The following is a 27,781-nucleotide window of genomic DNA, read 5'->3' on the forward strand; positions in this document are numbered from 1 at the left end:
AGAAGGCCTAACAGTTCACCAACACTTTCCATTTTGAAACTTTGAGTAGTTCTATGAAATGGATGGAGTCTTTTATAGGTTATTTTTTAAGGAGCTACAATCAAATGGCTGATACCTGATTTGCCTATAATCAAATGGCTGATAAACAGAATAGTATGGACTCCAACCCAGATTTTTTTACTTCAAATTCAATAATATTTTCATTTCACCAAGCTATTTCTTTAATAACCTGCAATTATTTTTAAAACACTCTCTAATCTTTTTTAACCTCTAGAATAAACAACAGCAAAAGTCACCTATCAAACTTTACAAGTATTATAAAAATGAGTGAATTCCACTATAACTTGGATACAGGGAAATCCTTCTAACTTAGGCTCACAGGAAAGGTTGAAAATTTGAACACACTTAGAAAACTGGCAAGAAACAGAAATAGCACTAATACGTGAGTTCAGCAAGGTGGCAAGATACAAGATAAACATAAAAAAATCATATGTATTTCTACACATGAATAATCAGAAAAGGAAATTTTAAGAACTTCCATTTGTAATAGCATGAAAAATAATAAACTACTTAGGAATACATTTACCAAAAGTAGTACAAAACTTATACTCTAAAAACTACAAAATATAGTTGAATGACATGAAAGACCTAAGTAAATAGATATCCCATGTTCAATGATTAAAAGACTTAATATTGTTAAGATGTCAATACTTCCCAAATTGAAATACAGATTCAATGTAATTCCTACCAAAATCCTGCTTTTTTTTTTGTTGTTTTTTTTTTTGTTTTTGGAGAAACTGACAAGCTGATACCAAAATTCACATAAAAATGCAAGGGATCTAGAATAACCAAAGAATCTAGAAAAAGAAGAACAAAGTTAGAGATTCACACTTACTGATTTCAAAACTTACAACAAAACAACACTAATTGAGACAATGTGATACTGTGATATTGGCATAGGACAAACATAGATCAATGGAACAGAATTGAGAATCTAGAAATAAACCTTTACATTTATGGTCAATTTATGTTGACATGGGTCCCAAGATAATTTGATGGTGAAAGGATAGACCTTTATTAACAGTGCTAGGATACTGAATAGCCACATGCCTCTCCAACCCCCCAAAAAGAAGTTAGATCCCTATACCTAACACCATGTACATAAATTAACTCAAAATGAACCAAAGACCCATGCGTAAGAGCTAAAAACTATAAAAACTCTTAAAAGAAAACACAGATGCAGGCTTCCATGACCTTGGATTAGGGAATGATTTCTGAGATGTGATGCCAAAAAAAAAATACACAAATTGGACAATCAAAATTTTGTGCTTCAAATGACACTATCAAGAAAGTCACAAGACAACCCACAGATTGGGAAACACCCCACAGATAAGAGTCTAGTATCTAGTATACAGAATATATAAATAACTATTATCAGTCAACAATAAAAAGACAACCCTATTAAAAATGTGCAGACATTTTCAATAGACATTTCTCCCATGAAGATACACAAATGACCAATAAGCATATAAAAAGATGTGCTACATCACTAGTCATTTGAGAAATTCAAATAAAAAACCACAATGAGATAGCACTTCATACTCACTGCAATGACTGAAGTTAAAGACAGACAGTAAAATGTATTGGTGAGGATGTGGAAATACTGGAACTTTCATAAATTGTTGGTAGGAATGTAAAATAGTGAGACTGCTTAGGAAAATATATTGGTAGTTCCTCAAAAAGTTAAATATAGAGTTACCATATGATTCAGCAATTCCACTCGTAGCCTTATACCCAAGAGAGAAATAAAAACATATGTCCATTCAAAAACTTGTCCATGAATGTTCATAGCAGTATTATTCATAATAGCCCCAAAGCGGAAGCAACCCAAATGTCCATCTACTGTGAAATTAAGCTGCCTGCAGGTGATGAGGAGTGAATGTTAATCACCAAAACGATGGGGAAAATGTCTCCAGGGCATGTCAGAGACCTTTGCAGCAGGTCCTCCCACCACCGGCCTGGAAGTCTAGGAGGAAAAAGTGGTTTCATGGTCTAGGCCCAGGGTCCTCATGCTGTATGCAGCCTAGGGATTTGGTGCTCTGCATCCTTGCTGCTCCAGCTTTGGCTGAAAGTCGCCAACATAGAGCTTGGGCTGTGGCTGTGGCTTGAGTGTGTGCAAGCCTCAAGCCTTGGCAGCTTCCACGTGGTGTTGAGCCTGTGAGTGCACAGAAGTCAAGAACTGAGGTTTGGGGACCTCTGCCTAGATTTCAGAAGATGTGTGGAAATGCCTGGATACCCAAGCAAAAGTATGCTGTAAGGGTGGGGTCCTCATGAAGAATCTCTGCTAGGGCAGTGCAGAAGGGAAATGTGGGATGGGAGCCCTGACACAGATTCCCTACTGGGGCACTGCCTCATGTAGCTGTGAGAAGAGGGCCATCATCCTCCAGACCCCAGAATGGTAGATTCACTGACAGCTTGCACTGTGTACCTAGAAAAGATGCAGACACTCAACGTCAGCCCGTGAAGGCAGCTGGGAGGGAGGCTGTACAACGCAAAGCCATAGGGGAGGAACTGCCTAAGACTATGGGAATCTACCTCTTGCATCAGCATGACCTGGGTGCTAGACATGGGGTCATTTTTGAGCTTTAAGATTTGACTGCCCTGCTGGATTTCTGACTTGAACGGGTTTGTAGCCCTTTTGTTTTGGCCAATTTCTCTCATTTGGAATAGCTGTATTTACCCAATGTCTGTACCCACATTGTATCTAGAAACTAACTTGCTTTTGACTTTATAGGCTCATAGGTGGAAGGGACTTGCCTTGTCTCTGATAAGACTTTGGACCATGGACTTTTGAGTTAATGCTGAAATGAGCTGAGACTTTAGGGGACTGTTGGAAAGGCATGACTGGTTTTGAAATGTGAAGAAATGAGATTTTGGAGAGGCCAGGGTGGAGTGATATGGTTTGGCAGAGCCAAATGGGGACACAGATAGGGACACAGATGTCCCCATTCAAATCTTATCTTGTAGTTCCCATAATTCCCATGTGTTGTGGGAGGGTTCTGGTGGGAGATAACTGAATCATGGGACTGGGTCTTTCCCATGCTGTTCTTGGGATAATGAATAAGTCTCACGAGATCTGATGGAATCGTAAGAGGGAGTTTCCTTGACCAATCTCTTTACTTGCTGCCATCCATGTAAGACATGACTTGCTCCTCCTTGCCTTCTGCCATGACTGGGAGGCTTCTCCAGCCATGTGGAGCTGTAAGTCTGATTAAACCCCTTTCTTTTGTAAATTGCCCAGTCTTGGGTATGTCTTTATCAGCAGCATAACAATGGACTAGTACAATCACTGATGTCTTTCTATAATCTTGAGAAACTGGTACCTGAGATCTTTTTTTGAACTTTAGAAAGTTTTGTGGTTTTTGCTGGGCACGGTGGCTCACACCTATAATCCTAGCACTTTGGGAGGCTGAGGCGGTTGGATCACTTGAGGTCAAGAATTTGAGACCAGCCTGGCCAACATGGCGAAACCCTTTCTCTACTAAAAATACAAACATTAGCCAGGTGTGGTGGTGGGTGCCTGTAATCCCAGCTACTTGGGAGGCTGAGGCAGGAAAATTGCTGGACCCCGGGAGGTGGAGGTTGCAGTAAGTCAAGATCACACCACTGCATTCTAGCTTGGGCAGCAGTGAGAGACTCCATCTCAAAAAAAAAAAAAAGTTTGAGGGATATGGGCTAAGAAAAAAAATATTAAAGTAAATTTGAGACTCTATTCTGTAAAATGAGAGTAAACTAACATAAAAAGCTGGCATGGTTGGTACAAAACTCCTTCATTTAAGAACAAAGAAAAATCAACTGCTGGCAGTGAAGTACATCAAAACCAATTCTGTGACAGAGTGTCAATATGAATCCATATGAACTTCTTTCTACTAGTTTAATTTCTGGACACTTGCCCCGGAAATAATTCAAGGAACTATAAAAGGTTTTTGTATGAGAATATTTACAGTTATTGATACTAACAAAAATTGTAAACCCACCAGTGTTCCTATGCTCAGTAAATGTTGTTTGAGCCACATAGTGACTGAGGTCAGAAACCTGGTGTAAAGCTGGACACCTCCTCAAGACCTGCACAACCCCCAGGTCTGTCACGTCTATTCCCCGCCTATCTCCAGATCTGTCCATGCCTCTCCATTCACTGGCACCACCTGAGTATGGGCTGTCTCACCCCCAACCTGTACTGCTGCAGCCATTACCTCTGAGTTATCTTCCTGCTTATCTCCCCACCATCCAGTCCATTCTCCCTATGGCAGAGTGGTCCTTCCAGAATGATAATCTGATGATGCCAATCTCCCTGCCTAAAAACCTTCATCTGCTCTTAGGAGGAAGCTTAAATTCCTTAACATGACTTTCAACACTCACCTAAACGATACCCATCTCCTGCCTTTGCCATTCCCACTACCCAGGCATAGGGAGCTCTTTACAGTTCCCTGAATGTGTCAAGTTTTGTCTAACCTTCAGACCTTACCATGTACTCTGCCCTCTTGCCTGGGCTTGTCTTCCCCTAAAAGCATCTCAGTACTTTTTGTGACTGCCATCTACACTTACTATCTTTGCTTCCTCACAGCTTACCTGCTATATAATCTGGTTTCTGTTCTTATCATCACCCCAGTATTCACCTCAACAAAGTCATCAATTAAAGAAAAATAACATAAAAGGAAAGGAAAGAGAAAATTCAAAACATCCATATTTAGCACTATGTAAGGCACTACACTAAGCTCTTTACAAACTCATTTATTCTCTCTGGAATCCCATGTCCTCCAAAACAGTAAAACAGTGAAAGGTATCAAAAAAGGGAGGGAGGCCAGGCGCAGTGGCTCATGCCTATAATCGCAGCACTTTGGGAGGCCAAGGTGGGTGGATCCCTTGAGGTCAGGAGCTCGAGATCAGCCTGGCCAACATGGTAAAACATCGTCTCTACTAAAAATGCAAAAATTAGGCAGGTGTGGGGGCTCATGTTTGTAATCCCAGCTACTTAGAAGGCTGAGGCAGGAGAATTACTTGAACACAGGAGGTAGAAGTTGCAGTGAGCCCAGATAATGCCACTGTACCCCAGCCTGAACAACAGAGTGAGACTCCATCTCAAAAATAAAAATAAAAAAAAAAAAAAAGAAAGAAAGAAAGAAAGAAAAAGGACAGAGAGGATACCCCTTTCATTTTTGCTTTTCCTCTTATTTTCCTGGAAATCTTTCTCTGTTTCATTTGCTAGGTAATCCTCCACTTCAGCCATGAATACTGAAATTCCTCAAGAATCTGCATCAGTTCTTTTCTCCCTCCATCAACTCTCCCTCGGTGATCTCATCCTCTCCCACGAAATCACTGTGTAAGTGGATGAATTTCTGACCTATATTCTGAGCACCAGCCCCAATTATCTTTCTCTTTCTTTTTTTGGAATGGAGTTTTTCTCTTGTTACCTAGGCTGGAGTGCAGTGGCGCAATCTTGACTCATCACAACCTCTGCCTTCTGGGTTCAAGGGATTCTCCTGCCTCAGCCTCCTGAGTGGCTGGGAATATAGGCATGTGCCACCATACCTGGCTAATTTTTTTGTATTTTTAGTAGAGACAGGGTTTCTCCATGTTGATCAGGGTGGTCTTGAACTCTCAACCTCAGGTGATCTGCCTGTCTCAGCCTCTCAAAGTGTTTGGATTATAGGTGTGTCACCAAGCCCAGCCCAGCCCCAATTATCTAACTGCCTACTGTTATCTCCACTTGTATGCCTCACAGGCATCTCAGACTCATCACCTAAAGCAGAGCTTGCCATCTCTCCATTACCCAGTCACATGCCAGTTCCCTGGTAGAAACATCCACTCAGTGGTCCAGACCAGAAACCTGGGAGTCATCTATGACTCTTTCTTTTTTCCCCCGTATCCAGTCAATCTCCATGTCCTATCAATTCTGCCTCCTAAATCTTTCCTACATCCATCTATTTCTCTTCATCCCCACTATCTTCATCCCAGTTCGAGCTACCATCATTCTCAGCTTTGGCTACCTCAGTAGCTTCCTAACTGGTTTACTTCTATGGTTGGCACAACCTCCCCAATCCATTCTCTACATATCAGCCAGAACAATCTTTCTAAAAAGCACTGGTTTTGAATGCGAATATGCCATTTACTGGCTGTGTACTCCTGGACGTATCACTCAACCTCTCAAATTCTTAGCTTCCTTATCTATAAATGGGAAATAATAATGTGTCTTGGGGTGGTAATAATGCTTAAAAGAGACTATCCAGATAAAGTGAGAGAAAGGGGCTCTCTAACAAACCATGAGCAGGAATATAAATTGTCAGACAAGTTAAAGTAAGAAATAGTAATGAAGTACTCTCAGGACCTTGTCACTGTATCTCATTTCAAATAACAAGAATGGATTGGTCTGAATCTTACAACTTTTACAGGAAAGAATTATCAGAAAAACTTTTTAAAAAGTGCCTTTAGCATGATACAATATAAAGAGATAAACTCACTATTAAGATTAATTTACAGTGAATACACAGTATTTTGTAGATGTGATTAATATTCACAATCAGTTGATTTTAAGGAGATGACTCTCAATAGTAATATTGGTGGCCCTCATCTAATCAATTGAAGGGAGTGAAAAACTGAGGTTTCTAGAAGAAATTCTGCTTTGAGACTGCAGCATAGAAACGCTGCCTGAGTTTCCAGCCTCATGTCCTGCCCTGTGGATTTCAGACTTACCAGCCCCTAAATCGCATGGGTCAATTCCTTAAAAGAGGCCGGATCTGGTGGCTCAAGCCTATAATCCTAGCACTTTGGGAGGCTGAGGCAGGAGGATCACTTGAACCCAGGAGTTTGAAATCAGTCTGGTCAACATGATGAAACCCTGTCTCTCTAAACAAACAAACAATGAAAAACAAACAAAAAAACCTGTGTGTGTGTGTGTGTGTGTGTGTGTGTGTGTGTGTGTGTACATATCCTGTTGGTTTTGTTTCTCTGGAGAACCCTGACAGACACATTCACTGAAGAATCTTACAAAGATAAAGATAAAGTAGACTAGCAGCTAACAGACATAACTCTAAGTGGCTTCAGGTAAAGATTTTAGAATGTAGAAAAAAAAAGAGTCCTTATCAGTTCGGTAACATAAGCTCTAAATAAATACTAAAGGATAAAGAAATCATCTTTAGGGTATCTCAGGCTGTTTGTAGTCTGTGCAATGGCTAACAGGGGACCAGTACCAGCACTTGCCCACATGGCCATCTGATAAGAGCACCTTTGTTAAGCATCTACTCTCGGCCAAGTGTTGTCCTTATCTAGAGCAAATGACAAAGCCAGGCACTTTCAGAGCTGCTGTGACACTTGTGTCTATGAAAAGCACTGGGTCTAGAACAGCTTTGGTAGCCAGGACCTTGTAGCTTACCTCCAGGAAGTGGTTGATGGATGCATCATGGAGTCCCAGGGCTTGCTCTACACCTGCTAATTCTCTCAATACTGGTACACACTCAAGACTTTTTTCACCTTTACTGATCTCAACATATTCCAAAGCTGCTTGATAGTGGGACAAAGCTTCTTTTGATTTCTTCTGACCTTGATACATCCTAAAAAAACAAATCAAAAGAATTATTTTAATCATTAAAATAGAAAATAAGCAAATAAAGGTGAGCTGGTAGTTGGGATGTGACTCTGATTCCTGGTGTCCAGGTTCATTTCCTTGCTAACAAAGCTTTTCCTCCGAGAGGCAGCAGGGCATGGTAGCTAAGAAGATGGGGTCTGGGGCCGGGCGTGGTGGCTCATGTCTGCAATCCCAGCACTCTGGGAGGCCGAGGCGGGTGGATCACGAGGTCAAAAGATCGAGACCATCCCGGTCAACATGGTGAAACCCCGTCTCTATTAAAAATACAAAAAATGAGCTGGGCATAGTAGTGCGTGCCTGTAATCCCAGCTACTCAGGAGGCTGAGGCAGGAGAATTGCCTGAACCAAGGAGGTGGAGGTTGCGGTGAGCCGAGGTCACTCCACTGCACTCCAGCCTGGGGAACAAGAGGTGAAACTCTGTCTCAAAAACAAAAACAAAACAAAACAAAACAAAACAAAACAAAAAAAAAGAGATGGGGTCTGGAATCCCCTAGAAGTTGGAGTCCTGGCTTTACCACTGACTACATGTATGACCTTCAAGTCACTTGTTTCCTCATTTGTGAATTAAGCATAACAGTGCTCACACTTCTTTGGGTTATTATGAATATTAAATTAATTGATATTCATAACACACCTGGAATAATCTCTGACACACCGTAAGTGCAATACATAGGTAGGTATTGGTTTAAAAACTGTAAAATACTTCACAAAACAACAATAGCAACCATCAAGGAAAGGATGCTAAGATGCTGATAACTGATCTGTTGAGAAATCTTAGAAATTTCCCAGTATTGGGGAGGATGTGACGCCCTCTCATTAACCATTGAGGAGAATATAGCTTGGGTATAAACTTTTCTATATCAAAATCATAAACATATACGTACACACACACACAATTTTGCTAATTCCAATTCTAGGAATTTATCTTGAAGAGATACTCTGGCAAGGCAAGAAGATATATATATAAGAACATTTACCTTAGCATTCTCTCTAATGGTGGAAAAGTCCAAAGCACTTAAAATGCACCAATAGGAGACCATGCAAGCAGGTTACAGGAAGTACATCTATACTGTGGAATGCCACGTAGCCATGAAAATTAGTGCTGATCTGTATGTATTGATACAGAAGTTTACCCATTTTATATACTTCAGTGAAAAGGCAGGCTATAAAATATTCTGTATATCATCTCATGCATGTGAAAATTTTATATCTAATCTGCATGTACATACATGCATAGAAAGATGGCAAAAGGATGGTCATGAAAATGTTAGCAATACTTATCTCTAAGCTGTTACACTGTCATTTTACTTTTCTTGTTTGTGCTTTTCTAAATTTTCCAAATTTTATTCTACAAAAATGTGTCACTTTTATATCATAAAAATGCTAATTTAGAAAATATAAGTAAAGGTGGCAGTGGGAAAATACTTCTATAGCTTCTTAGAATAAGCATCTCTCATATAAAAAATGTATCCCTACTTATTTTTCAGCAAACACAACATACATTTAACAATAATCTTCTCGGCCGGGCATGGTGGCTCACGCCTGTAATCCAAGCACTTTGGAGGCCAAGGCAGGTGGATCACCTGAGGTCGGGAGTTCAAGACCAGCCTGACCAACATGGTGAAACCCCATCTTTAAAAATAAATAAAAAATAAATAAAAAGGAAAATAAAAAATAAAAATAATCTTCTCCAGAATGTTTGTTAAGACTATTAGGAAACTTTCCTTTCATGGAAAAATCTTATGTGCAAAATTTATAATCCCTCCTATGTTGCCGTCCAGAACCTTTAATACCAAAAGGCCTTGTGAGTCCCAAACTGCCCAAGGGAAAACTAAAAGACTACAAAAAATAGGTATTATTTTCAACTCAACCACTGGATATTTTTCACACCTATTTTTGTTCTCCAAAGGAATTAACTAACAGAAGTAAAGATTCTTTTCAGTTCTGTGGTTCAGATGGCCACAGTGGAATCAAATGCAGATTGAAGAGTTTATGAATCAGGATACCTTCTATAATTGTGAAGATGTTTAAAAATACAGGAAAAGTTCAGGGACCAAGGTGGGCTACAGCTTGTAGAAACTCCAATCTGGGAAGGAAAAAGATTAATAGGTGACCCAGTAATACTGGGCATCCTTTCTGATGATGAAGGAGCTTAGAATATAGTGGGTAGTCGTTACTTTTGTAAATATCATACTTTATATTTGCAGAAAAAACCCATTAGAACCTTTGGTGATAAGAGTCTCTGAAACCTATGGTTGGTAAGAAATCATTTAGCCAAAGACTTAGATTCCCTGATAGACAAAACTTAAATATACAAAAATGGGAGTTAGCAAACTACAGTGTGGGAGCCAAATCTGCTGTTTTTCATTTTTGTAAATAAAGTTTTACTGGAAAATGCCATGCCCATTCATTTTCATATCATCCATAGCTGCTTCTGAAATATGACAAGAGTTCATTGGTTACTACAGAGACCATATGGCCTACAACATCTAAAATAGTTATTATCTGGGCTTTTAGGGAAAAAGTTTGCTGACCTCTGGTCTAGAATCTAGAGAAAGTTACATACTTTCTCTAAAACTGAAAATGATTTCAGTTTTTTTCCATTTAATTCAGGCTAGAGAATTCAGACAACACCATGGATATTTGAGAGAAGGAAAAAAATCTTCATCTTTTTCCTGTCTCACGTTCATAAACGATGCAGTGTGCCATGGAAGAAAGAATGGGTCCTTTGTTTCTCAGACTGCCTGTAAAAGTCACAGAAGAGAAATGAAGGAAGTACAAACACCAAGATAATTTCATCTGGGCAACTGCTTTAAAAGAAAGCAGTAAAGTTTAGTAATCAAGCTCATAAATGAGCAAAAAAGAAAACAATAACAAGGCATGTATTCATTGATATATTAAAAATTCCTTTTCTCCTAAGTCACTAATGTGTTTGAGGGTCTGTTAATAGGGCGGGGACCACGGAAAACTTGTAGCCACCTACTATCTCAGCCCAAAGCATGGCATGTCATTCCAAGTTAACACCAGGTCACCTCTTCAGGTCTCAAAAAGTCATCCTACAAATACCTAACACTCCGAGAAAATGTTATGGAAAAGAAACCAAAAGGAGAGGTAGCAAAATCAGTTGCAAGTAAGTGGGAGTAGAAAACCCAAACTGTAGTCTGAACAGTCTTGCCGATAAAACTTGGACAAGCACAAAATGTCTCTGAACCTTGGTTTCATCATCAGAACACACTGGTTGTTGTGAGAATTGAGTAATATGTCCATGAAAGCACTTTGCAGACAGAAGCACACCACACAGATTAGTATTAAATGTCTACACATAGTATCTTTTACTCCTCCTCCTAACCTGCATGCCATATGCAACAGCCTCAGTTTGTTCCCACATTGAAACGGGCTCAATTGTGATCTCAGCTCCACCCCAACAGCAGCCATATAAGAGTTTGGAAAGTCCAAATAATAGGCAAAATCAGAGAAACTGATTGAAACTATTGTGCAAGTGAGGTGGCGATTTTCTTATCCAATTGAGATTTTTAAAAAATTTAGAATAATTTATTATAAGGATACATACTCATCACTAAAAGAACAGAAAAATAAAAACAAAATGTATATAAAATGAGATATCTCATACCATGTACACAAAAGTTCCAAGTGGATTGGAGGACAAATTTTTTTTTTTTTTTTAGATAGAGTCTTGCTCTGTCACCCATGCTGAAGTGCAGTGGTGTGATCTTGGCTCACTGCCTCCTCCGCCTCCCAGGTTCAAGTGATTCTCCTGCCTCAGCCTCCTGAGTAGGTGGGATTACAGGAGCACACCACCACACCTGGCTAATTTTTGTATTTTTAGTAGAGACGGGGTTTCACAATGTTGATCAGGCTAGTCAAGATCTCCTGACCTTGTGATTCACCTGCCTCGGCCTCCCAAAGTGCTGGGATTACAGGCATTAGCCACCATGCCTGGCCTAGAGAACAATTTTTTTTAAAAAAATTTATTTTTAATTATTATGGATACATAATTGTACATATGTATGGAGTACATGTAAAATTTTCATATAAGCATACAAAGTTAATGATGGAATCAGGATTATTAGCAGACCCATCCCTCAAGAATTTATCATTTCTTTGTGTTAGGAACATGCCAGTTCCATTCTTTTAGTTTTTTAAAAATAGAAAATAAAATATTGTTAGCTATAGTCAACCTATTGTGCTACCAAACATTAAGTCTTATTCCCACTATTCACCTATATTTTTATACCCAGTAACTTTCCCCTCTTCATCTCTCACTCCCTACTACTCTTCAAAGCCTGTAATAACCATCATACTGCTCTCTAACTCCATTAGTTCAATTTTTCTTTTCTTTTGAAAAATATTTTTAGCTCCCACATTTGAGTGAAAATGTGATATTTTCTGTGCCTGGCTTATTTCACTTAACATAATGTCCTCCAGTTCCATCCATTTTGCTGCAAATGACAGGATTTCATCCTTTTTTATGGCTGAGTAATATTTCATTATGTATATCTACCAAATTTTCTTTATCTATTCATGTACTGATTGACACTTAGGTTGAATCCTAAGTTGGCTGTTGTGAATAGTGCTGCAATAAAGATGGGAGTGCAGATACCTCTGATGTACCGATTTACTTTCTTTGGGGTATATATGGGGCAGTGGGATTGCTGGATCATATGGTAGTTCTATTTTTAGTTTTCTGAGAAACTTCCACACTGTTCTCCATAATGGCTGTACTAACTTGCATTCCCACCAACAATGTATGAGTGTCCCCCTTTCTCTACATCCTCAACAGCATCTATTATTGTCTTTTTAATAGAAGGCATTTTAACTGGGGTGTGATAACTCATTGTAGTTTTGATTTGCATTGTTCTGATGATTAGTGATGTTGAATATTTTTCATATACTTGTTGGTCATTTGTACGTCTTCTTTTGAAAAATGTCTATTCAGATCTTTTGTCTATTTTAAAATCAGGTTGTCTTTATCTATTGAGTTGTTTGAGCTCCTTATTTATTCTGGTTGTTAAACCCTTGACAGATGGGTAGTTTGCAAATATTTTCACACATTCTGTGAAATCCATATATTTTGTCATATATGGATTGTTTCTTCACTTTGGTGTTTCCTTTGCTGTGCAGTCTTTTAGCTTGATGTGATCTCATTTGTCCAGTTTTGCTTTGGTTGCCTATGTTTTTGAGGTCTTCCTTAAGAAATCTTTGCCCAGACCAATTTCCTAGAGTGTTTTCTCAATATTATCTTTCAGTAGTTTCAGAGTTACAGTCTTAGATTTAAGGTTTTGTTGTTGTTGTTGTTTTGTTCTTTCAAACAGGTCTTGTTCTGTGGCCTAGCCTGGAGTACAGTGGTGTGATCATGGCTCACTGCAGCCTCAACCTCCTGGGGTCAAGTAATTCTCCCACCTTAGCCCCCAGAATAGCTGGGACTATAGGTGCACACTACCATGCACCTGGCTAATTTTGTTTGTAAAGATGGAGTTTCACCATGTTGCCCATGCTGGTCTTGAACTCCTGGGCTCAAGTGATCTTCCTGCCTTGACCTCCCAAAGTGCTGGGACTACAGGCATGTGCCCCTGTGCCTGGCAAGGTTTAAGTCTTTAATGAATTTTAATTCGATTTTTGCATACAGTGGGAGCTAGGGGTCTAGTTTCATTCTTATGCATATGGATATCCAGTTTTCCCAGCACCATTTGTTGACGACATTATAGTTCTCCCAATGTATGTTCTTGGCACCTTTGTCAAAAATGAGTTGACCGTAAATGCATGGATTTCTGGGTTTTTTTTTTTTCTGTTCTATTGGTCTATGTGTCTATTTTTATACCAGTATCATGCTGTTTTGATTAGTATAGCTCTGTAGTACAGTGTGAAGTCAGGTAATCTGAGGCCTCCAGCTTTGTTCTTTTTGCTCAGGATTTCTTTGACTATTTTGGGACTTTTGTGGTTCCATATAAACTTTAGGTTTTTTTCTATTTCTGTGAAGAATGTAACTGGTATTTTGATAATGAGAGGTGATATTTTGAGAATGTATTAAATCTGTAGATTGCTTTGGGTCGTATGCACATTTCAACAATATTGATCCTTCCAATCCGTGAACATGAAACCTTTTTGTGTGTCCTCCTCATTTTGTATCATCAATGTTTTATAGTTTTCATTGTAGAGATCTTTCACTTCTTTGCTTAAGTTTATTTTTAAGTATTTAATCTTATTTGTTGCTAGGTTTTTTTGTAGCTATTATAAATGGGCTTATTTTCTTGGTTTCTTTTTCAGATTGTTAGCTGTTAGCATACAGAAATGCTATTGACTTTTGTATGCTGATTTTGTATCCTGCAGCTTTACTGAATTTGTTGATTAGTTCTCATAGCTTTTGGGCAGAATCTATAGATTTTTCTAAATATAAGATCATATCATCTACAAACAAGGATAATTTGAATTCTTTCTTTTTAATTTGGATGTCCTTTATTTTTCTTGCCTAATTGCTTGGGCTAGAGCTTTCTGTACTATGTCAAATAAAAATGGTAAAAGTGGGCAGTTTGTCATATATGGCTTTTATTGTGTTGTGGTATATTCATTTAAATCCAGTTTGCTAAGTTTTTATCATGAAGGGATGCTGAATTGTATGGAATGCCTTTTCAGTATCTATTGAAATGATCATATGGTTTTGTCCTTCATCCTGTTGATGTGAGGTATCATATTTATGGATTTATGTATGTTGAACCACGCTTGCATCCCTGGGATGAATTCCACTTGGTCAAGATGAATGAGATTTTTAATGTGTAGTTGAATTTGGTTTGAGGATTTTGCATCCATATCCATCAGAGATACTGACTCGTAGTTTTCTTTTTTGATGTGTCTTTGTCTGGTTTTGGTATTGAGATAATGCTGGCCTCATAGAATGAGTTTGGAAGTACTGCTTCGTCCTCAATTTTCTGTAACAGTTTATGTAGCGTTGATATTAGTTCTTCTCAAAATGTGTGCTAGAATTTAGTACTGAAGCCATCAGATTTTGGGCTTTTCTTTGATGGAAGACATTCTATCATTGTTTCTATCTTGTTACTCATTGGTTTATTCAGGTTTCTGACATCTTCACGATTCAATCATAACAGGTTATATATGCCTAGGAATTTATCCATTTCTTCTAGGTTTTCCAATTTATTGCATATAGTTGCCTATAATAGTATCTAATGATCCTCTGAATTTCTGTGGTAGCAGTTGTATTGTCTCCTTTCTTGTCTCTGATTTTATGTATTTGGGCCTTCTCTCTGTTTTTCTTAGTCTGGTAAAGGTTTGTTGATTTCATTTATCTTCAAAAACAAACATTCTGTTATACTGATCTTTTGTATTTTTTTTTTACTCTCAATTTTATTTGTGCTTGGATTTTTATTATTTCTTTTTATATGTTTTGGTATGTTATGTTTCCATTTTCATTTGTTTCAAAAAACTTTTTAATTTCCCTCTTAATTTCTTCATTGATCCAATGGCTGTTTAGGAGTCCTAAGTTTAAAAAACAAAACTTTGATATGTTTGAGAGAAAACATATAGAAAAGTAACCCTGTGACTTTGGGTAGGAAAGGATTTCTTATATATATACAAATAAGAGCAGAAAAGATAGGTAAAATTGGTCATACTAAAAACAAAAACTCCTGTGCATCAAAATTCAAGGCAAACTATATATTTGAAGTATGTACAATATATATAAACAGCAAATAACTTGTTTCCAGAAATATGAAGAATATCTACCAATTTATAAGAAAAATGCAAATAGCTCAATAGCAAATAAGCAAAACGTGGACAGATAATTCACAGAACAGGAATTCCAAATGTCTAGCAAACATATGAAATGACATTTAACCTCCCTATCAGAAAAATGCAGTTAAAGAAACCATAAGGGTTGGGCGAGGTGGCTCACACCTGTAATCCCAGCATTTGGGGAGGCCGAGGCAGGCAGATCACTTGAGGTCAAGAGTTTGAGACCAGTCTGGCCATGGTGAAACCCTGTCTCTACTAAAGTTATAAAAATTAGCTGGGCATGATGGTATGTGCTTACAATCCCAGCTACTCAGGAAGCTGAGGCATGAGAATTGCTTGAACCCGGGAGGTGCAGGTTGCAGTGAGCTGAGATCACGCCACTGCACTCCAGCTTGGATGAGAGAGTGAGACTCTGTCTCAAAATAGATAAATAAATAAACCATAAGATATAATTTTACATCTATATAATTGAGAACTATAAAAAGCCTGAGGATGTTGAGTAACAAGAATTTACACACCCTGCTGGTGGGAGCATAAATTGTTAGAAAGCGTTTGGTAAAACAAGTAAAATTGAAGATGCAGGTACTTGTCAAGTAAACAATTCCACTCCTGGGACTATACCTCAGAGATAATCTTACATATGTGCCCAGAGAGACTTGTATAAGAATTTTCATGTAAGTAGTAGTTATAGTAGTAAAAAACTGAAAACAATTCACATGTTCACCTTCATCAAAATAGACAATTAAATTAGGTGCAAGTCAGACAATTAAACACCATATGGAGGTCTAAAATGAAGAGACTAGAGCTGGATTATATCAATTAGTAGGCCTATATCTCAAAAGTTCAGATGTAATGAGAAAAAAGCAAGTTATAGAAGGAAACATACGTATAAAATTAAAAATATGACAAATTAAATTATATACACATGCCCACATGCTATACATATACACAGTAAAGGTACAAAAACATTCAGAGGAATGAAAAACACTAAATTTCAGCATAGTAATTGCCTATAATGTATGGGAAGAAAATGAGATTGGGAAGAATGCATAACAAGCTTCCTTTTATCAGAAATGAATTTCGTGGGCTTAGCAGTGTGTATACTATTCTTTGCACTACAGAATTTACACAATACTATACATATATGTGCTTAAAATATTTTATTGAAAAGATGAATACAACACACTATTGCACAAAGAATAAAGTACATCCTACCCCTCACCTCTTAAGGTTGCTGTTGCAGGCTATTTCATGGTCCTGGCACTAACACAGCCAGAAATGGAGGCTATCAAGCTAATGCAACCCATAATGAGCCTTCAGAAGCTCACTGTGAGTACACCATTCACATAAAAGAAAAGGCAAAATAGAAAATAAAATTGCTTTAGTTTTATAATATATTTAATAAAAAAGGAATTGAGAGTACTACATGAAGAAATAACTAAATTATAGTCTTACATCCATCTACAACTTACTTAAAGCATCAGTCAATTTCAGGTAATCTTGTCTTTTTCCATTTTCTCATATGTAATGTCTGGGAGAGCAACATTTTCTCCTTTCCATTTCTATCTACCTGTCAGGGATGCTTTGAGGATTTATTATCTAGTTAACCCACAATGTGCTTGGTAGCTTAAGAGATACACTAGACAGATGAAAAGAGAGAGAATTTTGAATAACAGAATATGGCAGTATGTTAATTTGGCAGGTGCACAACTTAAACCATGGCATATTTTATTGAATGAAAATATATACACAGTAATTCTACAGAGCACATGAGGAGACACTATCTTATTTCAGACAAGTTTCAGATCTCACAGGGATGGAGACTTGCTTTAACATGCAATAAACAAATGCAATCTCTGGTATTACTAAGGCAACAGAGTTTCCTTTTAAAAGCTCTAAAATTTGGCAAGAACTGTGAGCACCAGTATAAAGGAAAGTCTTTGTGGGAATATCACTGATCAGAATCTGATGAGAAACTAATCCCAAAACAGGACAAATGGGATTTTCCATAGCCAACATGAGAAAAAAGTTACATCTGGGTCTCTTTTTATCACCTGATACATACAGGTAAAGGCTCTGCTCTGTTGAAAGCACTGTGGGGTTTCCAGTCTACATCAGTCTGAATGCAATCTGTGACATGGTTAGGAGCCTGGGCACTAGCGTTGGATAAACAGGGCTCTGCTGTGCCAGTTCCCAGCTTCATCACTTCCTGCCTGTGTGACCTGGGAAGTGACCTCACTTCTCTCAGCCTTAGAAGCTACATTTGAACATGGAAATACTAACAGGATCCACTACATAGAGAGGACTAAGGATGAAAGGAGATGACGTCTATAAAGCACTTAGCAAAAGCCTGACACAGAAGGTGGTCAGTAATTGGTAGCTAGTGTGGTTTTAAAAAAAATCATTATTATTATATTTTTGAGAAGGAGTCTCATTCTGTCACCCAGGCTGGAGTTCAGTGGCATGATCTTTGCTCACTGTAAACCTCTGCCTCCTAGTCTCAAGCAGCTCTCCTACCTCAGCATCCAGAATAGCCAGGACTACTAGTGTGTGCCACCATGCCCGGCTAATTTTTTGTATTAGTAATTTTGTATTAGTTGTACTCATTTGAGACAGGGTTTCGCTATGTTGCCCAAGCTGTTTTGCTGGGCTCAAATGGTCCACCTGCCTTGGCCTCCCAAAGTTCTGGGATTATAGGTGTAAGTCACTGTGCCTGGTCTATTACTTGATATATATTATTATACATTGTGCACTTAGAGATATATTATTTTATATTTATGTTATATACTAATAGCATGTTATTTTAAAACATTACTATTCTATTATTTAAATCATTGTTCTCATATGTTTAGGCAAAGGTACATTATAAGGGTATAGTGTCAGAGAAAGACAGAAATGCAGTGATCTAAAACCTTAAAGCTTTAGGAGAGTCAAGAAATAGAAAGCAGATAAAGTATATGAAAGTAATCTGTGCCATGTGGTTCTTCTTGGGCTTCCCTACATTAAAAAAAAAAATTTTTTTTTAAATCCGAGTTCTATAAGTTAAGAGCATCTCTTCAATCACAGAAATAAAAGATTAGGAAGAATGCCAGAGAAAAGAAGCAATTTCTTTCTTTGTCAAGTAAGCAAAAAGTATTCCAGGCACATAGTATCCCATGGGAAGAGCTGACAGGAGAAACATCTCTGCTGGAGAAGAGCAGGACGTTCCCAGGGAGCAGGCAAGGGAGAAGCAGGACTTTAAACATATGAGTATTTGTTAGAGCCTTAACAAATACTCATTTGTTAGAGCCTTTTTCTGCTTAAAAGACAGAAGCAGAGAAAATGCAACTTAGATATCAAGGACCCTCAGGTGATGATAAGAACCAAAAAAAATTTAAAACACTGAGTCCAGAAAGCAAAAGATAGATGTGGAAATTTCTGACTAGACCAATTTTGGGAGGACTATGGGATCTAAAAGCAAAGGCTATTACTGAAGTATCAAAAATTCCAGTGGGAGGCATTTCTGGAGCAGCTTATGGAACTAAGAAGAACCCTGTCATCTCAACGAGGGGACGGCAGGCAGATATTGTATTCTGTCTCCCTTGCCACATCACTTCTCCATTATCTTCTCCTCTGTCCCAGGATGTACGAGTTAAGGGAGAAACTTTCCCCATCCCCTTTCCCTTTTGGAAAACTTGTGTTAGAATCACTTTCCAAATCTCATGACTTCAGTGAATCAAGAGAGCACAAGGCAAAGAAACAAAATCAAACTTAAGGAAATAAGCATACGCAGATTGGGCGCAGCACCTTGAGAGGCTGAAGCAGGTAGACCATTTGAGGTCAGGAGTTTGAGATCCACCTGGTCAACATGGTAAAACTCTGTCTCTACTGAAAATACAGAATTAGCTGGGCATGGTGGCACACATCTGTAATCCCAGCTACTCAGGAGGCCGAGGCAGAAGAATCGCTTGAAACTGGGAGGTGGAGGTTGCAGTGAGCCGAGATCACAAGATCACGCTACTGCACTCCAGCATGGGTAACAGAGAGAGACTCTGTCTCAAAAAAAAAAAAAAAAAAAAAAAAAAAAAAGTAAATTTATATGATTGTCTGATTTTAGCTTAGATGATTCATGAGAGCAAAGACAAAAAAACGTAGCTTTCCCAAGGCATAGAGAAAAAGTGCAGAAAAATAAAATTGCATGCCAAGGGCAGTCTTGAAGTACAAAACTTTAATACATGATATAAGTACCTGATTTAAAAATCACCTCTGGGATGAAACCATGGAAATGAAAATGTTCAATTAGATTGTAATGATAATTATAGCTGCCCTTTTCTTTCTTGCTTGCTTGCTTCTGAGGGTCTCCCATGCACCTAGATGTTGTAAAGTAATATCTTTTTAATCTTCCAGCAACCCCTGGAGGTCTTATTATTCCCACTTTAACAGGAAAGGAGAGTGAGGCTCCTGGGAAGTATAAGATCTGCCTACGTTCCTACAGCTGGGAAGTTTAAATGAACACTGATTTGAACCTAGGGCTTCTGACTCCAAAGACTTTTTTTTCTTTTTTTTTAAATAGAGATGGGGTCTCACTATGTTGACCCGGCTAGTCTCGAACTCCTGGCCTCAAGCAATCTTCCCATCTCAGCCTCCCAGTGTTAGAATTACAGGCATGAGTCACCATGCCGGGCCCAAAGCTTACATTGTTAATGACACTATGGCACAATGCTTAGAAATACCTGGGAGGTGTCTTACTGATGCTCTGAGGAAAGAAAAGTGTGAGGAAAGAAGAGTGTTTACTCATTCCTGAGTTAGTTCAGCACAGTGATGCCAGGCAAAGTGTTCACTGGACAAACTGTGGGAGACTTCAAGGACATGTCAAGCTGTCAGAGAGCTGGCGGCAAATAACGTGTTCTGGAGCAATAGTCTCAAAAGATCATCATCATGCCGCATAGAAAGATAATTTTAAAAGGGGTGTGTGTGTGTACGTGCATGTATGTGTGCATGTGCAATGGTGTATGCCTGTATATATAAAGACAAACATTTCTCTCTGGGCATCCATCAGTAACCAGGATAGAAAATAATTCTTAACACTGGGGATAAATTTGCCCATTTCTGCAAGTGACTTTCTTTATGATTTAAAAAAATATATAACTGTGCACATAGGGATACATGATTTGGATTCACTCTCCAAAGTCAACAAACCATGACTGTATGAAGTAGCACTGGAACATAGAAGAGGAAGAAGGGAAGAAGTTTCAGGCCACAGTCAGGGATGGGAGGCATGGAGCATGAGTCACCCTGCAGCACTTGTCAGCCCAAGGAGAAAGGCACTGGGCTGGTGCGATGGGCACCATAAAAGGACAGGCAGAAGGAGGAAAAGGACACACTAAAAGATATCCTTTTAAGAAGGACACAGGACTGAGTGCAGTGGCTCACGCCTGCAATCTTAACACTTTGGGGGGCCAAGGCAGAAGGACTGCTTGAGCCCAGGAGTTTGAGACTGGCCTAGGCCATATAGTAGTGGGACCCTGTCTCTACAAAAAAATAAAATTAGCTGGGTGCAGTGGCACATGCCTGTAGTGCCAGCTACTCAAGAGGCTGAGGAGGAGGATTGTTTGAGCCCAGAAAGTCAAGACTGCTGTGAGCTGTCACTGTGAAACTGCACTCTGGCTGGGCGCGGTGGCTCACACCTGTAATCCAAGCACTTTGGAGACCAAGGCAGGCAGATCACCTGAGGTCAGAAGTTCAAGACCAGCCTGACCAACATGGTGAAACCCCGTCTTAAAAAAAAAAAAAAAAAAAAAAGAAACTGCACTCTAGCCAGAGGAACAGAGTGAGACCCTGTCTCAAAGAAAAAAAAAAAGGGATATAAATCCTATGAGCACTGCCTCAGAAATTATCTTTGTCTTCCACTTCCAAGACCAAGCAAAAGAAAAGGCCTTCATCATTCAAATATAACTACAGAAGTGCCTGAAACCAAAGCCTTGTTAATTTCTAAAGGAGGTCAATTTGAACAAAATACATTTCAATATGGAAACAAAGTAAAGTAATTGCATGAAAATTATAGTTTAAACATCTACATTGTGGTGATTACAACAGGGTGAAGAATTAAGATGAAAAGAAGTAGCAAAGTTTGAAACAACTTAGCTAAACACAAAAGTAACTTTGTAGAGTAGTCTGGAATATTAACTTAAATTCTTGTTGGCTATTCAGCCTAGATGTGTACAGGGCCCGCCATCTGCTGGCAAGGTTTGGTACTGCTAATTTGGAAAACACTCAAAGGAGGTGCCCGCGGATCATTTACTCTCTTTTTTTTTTTTTTTTTTTTTTGAGACGGAGTTTCGCTCTCGTTACCCAGGCTGGAGTGCAATGGCGCGATCTTGGCTCACCGCAGCCTCCGCCTCCTGGGTTCAGGCAATTCTCCTGCCTCAGCCTCCTGAGTAGCTGGGACTACAGGCACGTGTCACCATGCCCAGCTGATTTTTTGTATTTTTAGTAGAGACGGGGTTTCACCATGTTGACCAGGATGGTCTCGATTTCTTGACCTTGTGATCCACCCGCCTCGGCCTCCCAAAGTGCTGGGATTACAGGCGTGAGCCACCGCGCCTGGCCCTCATTTACTCTTTTTTATAGCAACATTGCTCAATATTAAATACTAATACATTAGTCAGGTCTCAACAGATTCAACAAATATTATGTCTTGGATCTCTGAATTGTGTATTTCCTATTTTGTAAGAGAGAATACCTAACTTTTGGCAGAAAGGGATTCTGGACTAGTAAAGCCCTTCCAGCCACTAACAACCTTCTTCCTCCCAGTTATACAAATGGAATTCTATAATATGATTCTTTTGCATTTGGTTTCTTTCACTAAACATTGTTTGTGAGAGTCATTCATGCTGTTAAGCATAGAAGTAGTTGTAATCATTTTATTTATATTAACAGATCACATTTTTTTTTTCTGTTTTACTTTTGGGGAACATTTAGGCTGTTTCCAACTCCTGGCTCTTACAAATAATGTAGCTTTGAACGTTCTTGGCTGTGTCTTTTGGTGAAAATATGCATGCATTTCTGTTGGGCATATAATTTAGTAGTGATACTGCTGGGTCAAAGGGTAAGCAAATGTTCAAATTTAGGAGATAATGCCAAATAGTTTTCTAAAGTAGTTAACCAAATATATTTGAAACAATGGTATATGAAAGAGCATATCAGAATACTACATCCTTGCAAATATTTGGTATTATTAGTCTTAAAAATTTTTTTAGCCATTCTAGTGGGAATGTAATAGTATCTTATGATTTTATTTATTTATTTAAAGAGACAGAGTCTTGCTCTGTCATCCAGGCTGGAGTGCATTGGTGTCATCATAGCTCACTGCAAACTCAAATTCCTGGGCTCAAGTGATCCTCCCACCTCAGTCTCCTGAGTAGCTAGGAGACTACTACTCTAGATGAGCACCACCACACTTGGATTATTTTATTTTATTTTATTTTATTTTATTGAGATGGAGTCTTATTCCATCGCCCAGGCTGGAGTGCAGTGGTGTGATCTCGGCTCACTGCAACCTCTGCCTTCTGAGTTCAAGTGATTCCCCTGCCTCAGCCTCCTGAGTAGCTGGGACTACAGGTGCATGCCACCATGCTAGGCTATTTTTTTGTATTTTAGTAGAGATGGGGTTACACCATGTTAGCCAGGATGGTCTTGAACTCCTGACCTCATGATCCACCTGCCTCAGCCTCCCAAAGTACTGGGATTACAGGTGTGAGCAACCATGCCTAGCCAGCACTTGATAATTTTTAAAATATTTTTGTAGAGATGGGGGTCTCCCCATCTTGCCCAGGCTGGTCTTGAACTCCTGGGCTCAAGATCCCCTTCCACCTCAGCCTCTCAAAGTGCTGGGATTACAGGTATGAGCCACCACACCCAGCCATATCTTATAATTCTAGTTTTCATTTTCTGATGACTGATAAGGTGGAACACCTTTTGATACATTTATTTGCTATGTGGGTGTTCTTTTTTTGGGAAAAGTTTGCTGCCCATTTTTCTATCTAATTATATGTGTTTGTTTTACTGATATACAGGGGTTCTTTATAGATTTCAGATACAAGCCCTTTGTCAGTTTTATGTATAACAAATATTGTCTGTAGTATAAGATACATGGTGATTTAAATACAGGACAACATGGCACCAAGCAGAGAGGATAAAGAATGCTGGCATGCTCAAAAGTCCTTGCATTGTTCAGGAAGTGGTTAAATGATTAATTTACAATTAGATTCCAGTAAGTCAGGGATATATGTGACAAACTCCATAGTAACTTCTAGAATAATAGAAAATAAATAATAATAAGAAAATAACGAGGCCAGGCATGGTGGCTCATGCCTGTAATCCCAGCATTTTGGGAGGCCAAGGTGGGTGGACTGTTTGAGCCCAAAAGTTCACGACCAGGCTGGGCAACATAGTGAAACCTCATCTCTACAAAAAATACAAAAAGTTAACTGGGTGTGGTGGTGCAGACCTGTAGTCTAAGCTACTCAGGAGGCTGAGATGAGAGGATTGCTTGAGCCCAGGGAGGCTGAAGTTGCTGTGATCCATGATCCCACCACTGCACTCCAGTTTGGGCAACAGAGTTAGATTCTATATACAAAAAAGAAAAGAAGAAAGAAAAGAAAAGAAAAAGCAAGAGAAAAGAATGTACAACTTGCAAATTAATTGGTATAAAATGAAATGATAAAAATATTTGATTAATCTAAAAGAAAGCAAGTAAGGAAAAAGAAAAGGCCATAAAATTGGTAGGACAAAAGGAAGCTTAAACCCAAATTAGTATTTTTTAAAAGATACTATAGGAAAATATATACCAAAAGAGAGCTATGACATAGTATCAGACAGAATAAATGTAGGGAACAAAAAAGAACAAGGTCAACTAACCAATAAAGTGATAGGTTAAAAAGATATGCTGCTGTTAAACTCTCCTCCTCCTACCACAACAAAATAGCTTCAGGATCTATATAACAATGCCATACAATTAAAAATCAGGAACATCAAGAGATCTTGAAAACTTGCATATCTGCAAACCAAAACACACATCATTTGAATAATCCTTGGACTAAAGAGTAATTTATAAACTAAGTTATGAAATACCAAGAAGTTATGACAGTGATAATGCCTCATGATAAAACACATGTAGAGTTAAAGCAGGCCTTGGAGGGAAATTTTAGAGAATATTTTTGATATTTAGCTGAAAAAGACTTTCTAAAGATTCCCAAAGCATAAATCATAAGGTGAAAATGAATAAATTTGAGTGAAGCAAAATTAATAATTTCTAAGCCACGAAGAACACCACAGACAAAATTAATAAGTGGGCAATAGATGTAAGAAAATATTTATAATATCATTAATATTTATAATATACAATAAAATCCTGATTATCAATAGGAAAGGTACAGGAAACTCTAAAAGAAAAATGAGAAGGAATACTAACAGGCTATTCATAGAAGGGAAATATGAAAAGTATTCAAACTCACTAACAGGAGAAATGTAAATAGAACTTAAATAATTAGATAGCATGTTACATGCACCAGGTTGACAGCTTGTTTGTACTCAGTACCACCCCTGGGATATAAAACTCAGAAAAAGTGTCTTTTAGCCACCTAAATGAAGCTGCATAAGGATGGTCATGGTAGCACTCCTGTGGCAGCAGAGAGCTGTGGACAAGCTGAATGTCTATTGTTAGGAAGATGGACAAACAAAGTGCAACAAATGTATTCTATGGAGCATTATACAGGAACCACAACCGAAACATGTGGAGTGAAAAAAAGTAAGGTGTGGAATGATATATATGCTACAAATTTATACAAATTTTGAAGACATAAATACATAAAACAATATTGTTATTCAGCAATACATACTCAAAAACATAAGTCATCATCAAAGTACATATATATATGATGTGTGTGTAGGGGAATGAGAGAAAAGATCAGAAATGAAGGAAAAAAATTAATTTAAAAAACCATACCAAAGGACTTGCACAGACGGATGAGGTCTGCAGTTCAAAAACACCAGAGTAAAACAAATTAATGAGGAAGAATTGTGATCACAGAAGAAATGTCTTTAACAGCATGAGTCAAAGCTGGTTCTTCCCACTTTACATTCACATGGAAGCATTAGGTGTGTTCTCTTGGGGCCCTTTCCTAGCACCTTGCTTAAAATGATTCCGTGGGTTCTGAGTTATACTGGGAATTAACCTACACATGCAATCTAGTTAGGAAGGTAAACTGAATTCTCCTGGCTTTGGGTAAGGACAGCCATGTAGGTCAACTGGGATTCTCTGCCTCTTCTAGCACAGACCTTTCTCCACCTTCTCCTCTGCATAGGTCCATCTTTCCAAAGAGCATGGGCAAACTCTGTCACCCCAGTACTCTGAGGAATTGGCTTAGGTTGACCTTTGGAGAGGGATAAAAGTACTAACTACATATGACCTTCTTTTCATATCTCTTCCAGCTGAGTTTATTTGGTGAATATGGAGTAAGGTAAGGAACAAAATCAATACTTTCATTATCATGGATTCAGATATATTTAAGATCTTTCTCCATTGAGGCTTTCATCATGAAATCAACCTGTTGAAGCATTTTAGACTGCAGCAGGGCAGGAAATAAAAGGAAGGGAGGGAGGAAGAGATGGGTGTAGGTGCTAGGGGTGAAGAGGGAGAGCATGTAAAGAGAAAGTCAAGAGAATAATGATCAGAACTCTGGAACCCAGGGTGGATATGAGGGCACTCCACAGCCAAATGAAAAGTGCCACTGATCAATGCCTTGTTTGGGGCTGCTCTGACATGATTGTGTTCCTCTTTTACTTTTAGACAATGGCCACAGCCTTATGGAGAAGCTCCCCCTACCTGAGACAGATTCCACTGGCAAAGAGCCTCCAGCCATCACCTAAACTTGAAACTTACTGTGCAAATGATAATCTGATCCGTGCTTCAATTTCTATCCATTCTTCCTTTATAATCCTTCCACATTGTAGCAGCTCCTTTGAAAGTCTCTTTGCTTTTGTCAAATTCTCTGAAGCTTCCTTAAAACTAAATTGTGTTCAGGAAATTTTCCACTTGGTTCTAGATTCTATAACCCATGTCCTGAACTTCCTTGGCTCCCATACTTTCTCTGTATCATTCCAATTTTAGTATATGTGCTGCCGAAGCGAGCACGGCTCCCATACTTTCAATCACACTTCCTAAGGCATCCATCAGCATTAGCTTTTTACTTGGCATGTAAGTATTATACGAATAGGATTTCTATTTGTAAAGGTTAGAGGCAAAAGGATACTTTTGAAGGGACAGTAAGGCTCTCCCCATGGTATGGAAAAGCTCAACAGAAAACTTGAACACATCTGTGCTGTCGTTATAGGGAGGCACAATGGAGTTGGCAAGGATTTGTTTGGCTTTTTCTGCATGTTGTTTCGCTTGCAGTGACAGTCCTGTGGACAAAGAAAAAGAAGTCTCAGTTTCTCTTTAATCTCAACTGGACAGGAATACAATTCCCCTGTGGTCTGGGAATCTAACAAGGTCTCCTTCACATATTCTCAAATGGCACATGGAGATGTATCTGAGCAGTATGAAACACTGTTATGACTGTACCAACCCAAGAAGTGTTTTATACCAAGTACTGAAGATAAATTTTCCCCAAAATGGCTTTTTTAAAAAATTTTTTAATTTTAATTTTTTTTTTTTAGAAATAAACAGAATGAGCTGGAATGGAACAGCTTTGAAACATCACCAATATCAGAAGTAAAATATGTTACATATAAATATAATAAACAAATTGAATACAAGAACGATAGCACTCTGGGCAGGAAATAAAATATTCATGAATTTTAATTCTGGCTGTGTAACTGTAATCTTAATGAAATACTAAAAATTATGAATCTTCAACTTACCCACCTGTAATCATAACATCAGTTATTTTAACATCATACATATCTTATTATAAAAACTTATAAACACAATTCCAATGAGGTAACAGACTAATGTGTGACAATCTCGTATTCCTATGTAGTAACAGACGAGTATGAGACAAAATGGAGCAAAAAAAAATTACTACGAAGAACGAATTCCCCAGTGTGTTCCCATGCTCCTCCATGGGCTTGCTGATCTGTGGGAAGGGAGGCCTGAGATCGCCAGCAACTCTTCAGGACTTTGCACTTCCCTGGATTCCCAGCCTCCTCCCCTACACTAACACCCCTTCCACTCACATCCACATAGCCCCAGTCTTATATTCTTAATTACACAAAATTGTATCTCAGATCTCTAAGAAAAACCTGTCAAAATATGAAGTTAATTCTGTTCCTATGTCTATAAAACAGGAAGAAGATATTTTCTAATGGAGAAAATCAAGGGTATGCTTTTCATGT

General features: G+C 38.5%; 1 protein-coding gene across 7 annotated transcripts in view; it reads right to left on the reverse strand.

The window, feature by feature from the left end:
• TTC23 (tetratricopeptide repeat domain 23) overlaps positions 1-27,781 on the reverse strand; it is a 101,883-nt gene that overhangs the window by 46,277 nt on the left and 27,825 nt on the right. For all 7 annotated transcript variants that reach the window (XR_004261151.1, XM_032252827.1, XM_032252826.1 and 4 more), the window contains exons 5-7: positions 26,698-26,848; positions 26,328-26,453; positions 7,430-7,607 (exon numbers count right to left, since the gene is read on the reverse strand). Coding sequence is in view for 6 of the 7 variants with exons in the window: in XM_032252827.1 (XP_032108718.1) it covers positions 7,430-7,607; positions 26,328-26,453; positions 26,698-26,848 (455 nt within the window). In the remaining variant the exon portion in view is untranslated. The remainder of the gene's footprint in view (positions 1-7,429; positions 7,608-26,327; positions 26,454-26,697; positions 26,849-27,781) is intronic.

Source organism: Sapajus apella, unplaced genomic scaffold, assembly GCF_009761245.1.
Source record: "Sapajus apella isolate SASKATOON/1434 unplaced genomic scaffold, GSC_monkey_1.0 scaffold80, whole genome shotgun sequence".
Taxonomy (NCBI): domain Eukaryota; kingdom Metazoa; phylum Chordata; class Mammalia; order Primates; family Cebidae; genus Sapajus; species Sapajus apella.